The 6683-nt window shown below is 64.6% G+C and overlaps 1 protein-coding gene across 1 annotated transcript in view; it reads left to right on the top strand.

The window, feature by feature from the left end:
* Positions 1 to 5759, top strand: part of EFNA3 (ephrin A3) — an 11165-nt gene extending 5406 nt beyond the window's left edge. The window contains exons 3-6 of the mRNA XM_029933461.1: positions 2773 to 3086; positions 4167 to 4232; positions 4411 to 4488; positions 4701 to 5759. Of these exons, the coding sequence (XP_029789321.1) occupies positions 2773 to 3086; positions 4167 to 4232; positions 4411 to 4488; positions 4701 to 4831 (589 nt within the window). The 3' untranslated portion in view covers positions 4832 to 5759. The remainder of the gene's footprint in view (positions 1 to 2772; positions 3087 to 4166; positions 4233 to 4410; positions 4489 to 4700) is intronic.
* The last annotated feature ends 924 nt before the right edge of the window (positions 5760 to 6683 follow it).

The following is a 6683-nucleotide window of genomic DNA, read 5'->3' as shown; positions in this document are numbered from 1 at the left end:
GCGCGCACGTGGGCCAGCCTCGCCCGCGGGAGCGAGCGGCGCGCCGCCTCGGGGGCGCGCGCTAGAGGGGAGGAGAGCTCTGGGTCCCGGCTTCTCTGGTGGGGGCGGGGACTGAGCAAGTTCGGGGCCCCTTGGGACGCTGTCCCTACTCCCCGGTCTTGTTAGACACCCTGTTTACCAGCCCCTAATTGCCCCGCGGGGAGAGGTTTGCTCCTTCCCTGCCCCCCCCGCTGCCCACCCCACCGGGCTGGGGCAGGCGGGGCACTGCCGGAGTGACGGAGAAGGGTCGGAATGCGCCCTGGAGGCGGCGGGGGCCGGGAGAGACGGAATAACGGCGTGAGGGGGCACCCCCTCCAGGTGGGGTGCGTCAACGCACTTGTCTCTCTGCGAAAGAGGTGGAGGCTGGGAGGAGGGGAAGTGAGGAGGGACAGAGAATTGTTTGAAGGGGCGGGCACACAGCGCACCCCGCTGCCCCCGCGGGGACGGGGATCCTCCCCCCTTCTCCCCAGGAGGGGTAGCTGCCAGGCTCGCTGCGCCCAGAGGCATCTCCCTCTTCGCTGCCAGGACCGGAGGGAGGATCGCAGAGTCAATTAAAGTGCCCAAGCCAAGCGGACACCTCGCTCTGGTCTCCCAGGAGTTGGCACCCCGTCCCCCCTCCTGCCCACCAGATCCCCGCTGCTGCCCGCAATCATTCCACAAACGGGCTTTTCTCCCGCGTGCCCACCGCGAGGCGGCGAACCAAGGGGCCGTTCCTGCCACCCAGCCTGGGGGCAGACAGGTCAAAGGTGGCCTCTCCTCACTCATGGTCACCCAGCAACCTTTCCATAAGGCTAGGCCCCGCCCTGTTGAGGAAACTGAGGAACCTGCCCCACTGGCCCTGGCTTCGGCTCCCTCCTGCGGGCCTGGGCTGTGCTCTGGGGAACTGGGCAGCACGCCAGGGAGGGGCCGCGTCAGAGCCGGGCTGGAGACCTGGGTGAAGTGCAAGCACAGAGGCCCAGGGCGGGGGGGACTGTGCAGCGGCTGTAGGCCTGGCACCCTGGCATCGTGGCCCCTTCCTCAAGGCCTGTGGGCGAGGGAGGAAGGTAGACTTGGAAGTTGGGGATAGAGAGGCAAACCCAGGTGGCGCCAGAAGCCAGGCCTGGTCTAACCCGTTTTCCTGCTCCCGGTGCCCCAGGCCGAGATTCCTGGCCACCTGAGCGCCAGGGCCAGGGAGGGGCCTGAGTGACCCATCACTCCCGTGGGAACCGAGTGGGGCTGGTGGCATTCCTGATGAGTCAAGGAAGCTGTGCCCATTCTCCCAGGTGCCCAAGCACCAGCTCTCCCCAGGCTGCGTCCTGCGGACTTGGCAGGGAATGCTTGGGGAGGGGGAGGCCCAGGCAATGCCAAGGAAGGTAGGGGAAGGTGGGAAGGGACCCTCGAGGCCCATCCAATTCGGAGGCCTCCAAGCCTGTTTCCCTAATGGGTCTAATTACTATTTGTGGAGCTGGGAGGTGCCTGGTGACATGGGGAGCCCGTGCCTCCTTCAGGGAGCTCCCAGGGACTAGGGACCCCAGTGTTTGACCTGGTGCCAAGTACCCCATGCTTCCTGTGTCCACCATGCTCACCGCTCTCTGCCAGGACGTGTGCCTTCCTGCCCTAAAGAGCTTGGGGGGAACTCCTGCCCGCTTCTCTGAGTTTCTTTCCCCATTCAGATGTTGTTCCCATCCCCACCCCACCCGGCCCCGCCGTGGAGGGCATTAAGACCAGCACTTTGATGCTGATCGGCAAGGCAGGTGGGGATTAGGAAGGACCCAGCTTCTGCTTCTGGGTCCCATAGAAGGATCTGGGGAGTAAGCGGCACAGCCATCTTGTCTGGGCACCGTGCCCACTACGCTGCCTGGCACCATGAAGGGGGCAGTGGTGCCAGGCTGGGGAGGAAGATGTATAGAGACAGAACTTTGGGCCGGTTGGTGTGACGCCACACGAAGCCTTGCTGTGGAGTCCCCTAGCTCTCCCCGACCTTTGTCTCGCCTTATTGGGGACTTAATTGCCAGTAATACTGTAGAGAGATCGTGCATGTGCGCGTGTGCGCGCGGGCGCGCGTGTGCGTGTGTGTGTGTCGGGGTGTGGGGGGAGTGGGGGCAGGGAGAGAGCTGGAGGCTGCTGGGGCCAACCGCTCCTGGCACGCAGGTCCGGCACACACCCGCGCTAGGCCGCCGACGGGGGTCCCTGTCTGTGTGTGCGCCACAGGACCTCGGCGGGTCCCGCGTGGAGCCTCCGCGCGGGCGTCTGTGAGGCCAGGTCCTGGCCGGCTGGCCTTGGGGGTGCGGCAGCGGCAGGAAAGCACGCGGGAGAGGTGATGGAGGGTGCGGGTCTCTGGGAGGGGCCCCCTCCCGCCTTCACCTTTCCCTTCCGTGCCAGTGGGGAATTATGGGGGGTGGACGGAGGAAATCCGGGCCTGGGTCTGGGAGTCGCCGGAGCCTGCGCCGTTTCTGTGGTAACCAAAGCGTACGTCCCCCTGCTCCCCCGCCTCTCTTTTCCTTCGGAGGCTGGCCGTGCTTCCGTGCGCCTCTGCTGCCCCCTGGCGGCCGCGGAGAGAAGGACAGAGGAAGGCGTGGGCCTGAGAGGGTAGCGGGGGACCGGTGGCACTAGGGCCCAGGGGACCGGTACGGAGCAGAGAGGCGGCTCCGGAGCTACTCGGGGAGGCTCCGGAGACCCAAGGGAAGGTCTGCGGAGCGGCGGGGTGGGAAGAGGGTTGGCATCGGGTCTCTTCCCTTTTCCTCTCCCCCACAGCCTACGGCGAGAGGGCTACACGGTGCAGGTGAATGTGAACGATTATCTGGATATTTACTGCCCTCACTACAACAGCTCGGGGGTGGGCCCCGGGGCGGGGCCGGGCCCCGGGGGCGGGGCGGAGCAGTACGTGCTGTATATGGTGAGCCGCGCCGGCTACCGCACCTGCAACGCCAGCCAAGGCTTCAAGCGATGGGAGTGCAACCGTCCGCACGCCCCCCACAGCCCCATCAAGTTCTCGGAGAAGTTCCAGCGCTACAGCGCCTTCTCGCTGGGCTACGAGTTCCACGCCGGCCACGAGTACTACTACATCTGTGAGTGACGGCCGGCTGAGGGGGCCCGGGGGCGGGGCCTAAGAAGTGATGGCCTGGGGTGGGGGCCCGCTGGCAGGGCCTAAAGAGTACCTAGTGATGGCCAGGTGGCGGGGTCCCAGAGGCGGGGCCTAAAGAGTACCTGAGTGACGTCCAGGACGTTGGGGGGTGCTAAGGAGTGATGGTCAGGGGGTGGGGTCCCGGGGGCGGAGCCTAAAGAGTATCTGAGTGCCAGTCAGGGGGTGGGGATTCAGGGGTGGGGCCTCAAAAGTGATGCCCAAATGGTGGGGTCCGGCGGGCGGGGCCTAAATAGGACCTGAGTGATGTCCCGAAGATGGGGTCGGGGCTGGGGCCCGAAGAAGAGTGAATGACAGGAGGAAGGCCTCGAGAGGCGGGGCGGGGCCTAGGAAAGTGAGTGATGGCCAAGGGGTGTGGTCCAGGGGGAGAGTCCCGAAGGAGAGTGAGTGACAGGAGGGAGGTATTGAGGGACTGGGGCGGGGCCTAAGAGTGTCAGTGAAGTCCGGGGAGGTGGGGCCGGGGCGAGCCTAAGGAGTACAGGACAGACGGCCAGGGGCTGCGGTCCAGGAGGGGCTGGGCGGGGCTTAAAAAGTGAGAGGCTGCAGGCGCTGGGGTCTCCAGGAACTGGGGATGGGGTCGGGGTGGAGGTGGGCCTAAAGAAAAGTTGTCAGAGCGATGGACAGGGGCTGGGGTCTCAGGGGTTGGGGCGGGCCGCTGCCACGTGGTCTGCGTCGCTGGGAGTGACACCCTGGGATGATGCGCGGCCTTAGGGCTGCTGCTCAGACCGCATCTGAGGCTGAGAGAGGTTTAGTGACAGCCCGAAGGGTAGGTCGCAGGGCCACTGCTTCCGGGAGGGATGTTCCGGGGCTAAGACTTCAGGGCTCTGAGTTTCTTGAGGGCTGGGACCAAAGGGGCTTCGCGGGTTGACGCGGGAGCCACCGTGACCCAAGTCAAAGAGTAGGGGAGCCGGGAAGGACGTTGCCCGGGGCAGGGGCTGCGCGGAGGGCGAGGGGCGCCCGGGCGTGAGCCCGCAGAACGCAGCTCAGACCCCCGTCTCGTCCCCAGCCACGCCCACCCACAGCCTGCACTGGAAGTGTCTGAGGATGAAGGTGTTCGTCTGCTGCGCCTCCAGTGAGTACCTTCGGCGCCCAGCCGCGACCCCTTCCTCGGCTCCCTGCTTCGGGGCTCCCCGGGCTCCCGGGGGCGGAGGGGGGGCACAGGAGCGGGGACTCGCTCCCCAGCTGTAGCGGGGGGTGGGTCCTGGCCCTGACTCTCCCCTCCTCTCTCCCACCCGCGCCCCACCCCGCAGCATCGCACTCCGGGGAGAAGCCGGCCCCCACCCTCCCCCAGTTCACCATGGGCCCCCATGTGAAGATCAACGTGCTGGGTGAGTCTGCGCAGCGCCCTCTGGTGGCCACTGCTGGAACCGCAGCCCCCCAGCCCGGGTGCCCGCCCGCCTCGCATGCCTTCCCGGGGGGCACAGATCCCTCGTACCCCGTGGGTGGTCACGTCCCGGCTCCACCGCTGCTGCCGCTGCCGCGTGCCCCGCCCGAGCGCGCAGCCCAGCCCTCACCAGCCTCTCTATCCATCTGCCCACAGAAGACTTTGAGGGAGAGAATCCCCAGGTGCCCAAGCTTGAGAAGAGCGTCAGCGGGACCAGCCCCAAGCGGGAACAGCTGCCCCTGGCGGCGGGCATCGCCTTCTTCCTTATGACCCTCCTGGCTTCCTAGCTCCGCCCCCTCCCTTGGCGGGGAGACGTGGGGTTGGGAAAAGGCGGGGAGACGTCGACCTCCCTTGGGGAAGCCTAGCTGTGGGGCCTAGACCCGTCCTGCGGCGGCTGGCAGGGGGGTCCGCACCGCACCTCCGTGCCCGCCCCCTTTGCCCCCTCCCCCCCCGCTCTCCCCGTGTAGGGCACTGGAGTGGACCAGATGCAGGGCCAGCTACGGTACCTTTCTCAGATCCTTGGTGCCTCCCCTGTTGTCCCCGCCAGAGACAGATATGCCCCAGAGCGAGCACATCGAGCGCGGGAGGCACCCCCATCATTCTCTGCTCGGGGCGGACCCTGGGGAGGGGACTAGATGGGTGAGGGGGTGGCAGCGCCCACTGCCCCCTCCCCCTGTTTACAGCAATAAGCACGTCCTCCTCCTCCCACCCCCGCCCCCAGGATTGTGGTTTGGATTGAATCCAAGTTTACAAGTAGACACCCCTGGGGGGGGGCGGGCAGTGGACAGGGGTGGCAAGGGGTGGGCACTGGGGTGCCAGCAGGCATGTACAGACTCTATATCTCTATATATAATGTACAGACGGACGACTCCCTCCCCCTCCTTGAGTCCCTGACCTTCCTTGACCTCCCCTTCCAGCTTCAGACCCCTTCTCCACCAGGCTAGGCCCCCCCTGGGGGGCCCCCTGGCCCCTCTTCTGTCTTCTGTGAAGACAAGGCCTATGCAACGCACAGACACTTTTGGAGACCGTGAGACAACAGCGCCCCGCCCCCCCAGCCCTGAGCCGGGGACCCCAGTCCCGGAACTCCAGTCCCAGGACCTGGCCCCGCCCACCCTCCGTGGCCCCACCCATCTTCCTGGGCCTTTTTCAAGTGCTTTGGCTGTGACTTTCATACTCTGCTCTTAGTCTAAAAAAATAAACTGGAGATAAAAATAACTGAGTGTGTGTGATTACTGGGGCCCTCACCCCTCTGGACACTGGTTAAACCCCGCAGGTCACAGGGTTGGGGAGGGGATGCCGGGACCAAAGGGTCAACTGAACGCCTTGGGGCCGGGATCTGTTTCCCGGAGGAGCAGCTCTGTGTGGGGGCTCCGAGCCGCGCCGGGCTGACGCTGGGCACGAGTCACCCTCTGAGGCCCGTGCTTCTCGTCAGAAAACTGCGCCCCATCTCTCTCGGCTGGTGTGAGGGTTAAGAGGCCGAGGAAGCATGCGGCTCTGTAACCGGGGGTTTTCCCCGTTGCTAACCATGCCGTTCTGCAGTCAGGTTCCTGGCCGGGTCTGTGGACTCAGCGCTGTGAGCCCAGACGGGATGAAAGTTCCATCTCTGCTTTCACTCACCTGTAACTGGAATTAAACATTCTTACGTCCTTGGGCAAGAAGCCAAGATCGTTTTCAGGGTGCCTGCTTCCTTGTAACCAACAGAAGTCCCAGATGCCTTCAGGCTGCCTTGTGGTTTTGAAGATCTCTCAAAATACCGCACTCTCCTCACCCTGCTGAAATGACCCTAGTTGTTAGGCCTTCCTTGTTTTTCACGTATTAATAAAGAAGTGTACATATTACTACACCGAAAAAAGTGTTTTGCTAACTGTGTTTCCATGTAATTGGTTTCCTTTATAATCCTTTGTGACTTTCTTTTGTTCACTTAAAACATTGCGGCGGGGCGGCTCTGTGGCTGGGGTTCATGTCAGTCCCCGTTAGGACGCCGGGGTCGCCGGGGTCGACGCCGGGATCTGGGGCTTGAGCCCTGTGGGGGGGGGCTCCACGCTGAGCCTGCCTGGGATTCTCTCTCTCTCTCTCCCTCTGCCTCTCTTCCCTGCTCACAAGCACCGGCTCTCTCTCTCTCTTTCTCAAATAAAAATT

The sequence above is a fragment of the Suricata suricatta genome, chromosome 3 (genome assembly GCF_006229205.1).
Source record: "Suricata suricatta isolate VVHF042 chromosome 3, meerkat_22Aug2017_6uvM2_HiC, whole genome shotgun sequence".
Taxonomy (NCBI): Eukaryota; Metazoa; Chordata; class Mammalia; order Carnivora; family Herpestidae; genus Suricata; species Suricata suricatta.
This window is presented reverse-complemented; position numbering and strand designations above follow the sequence as displayed.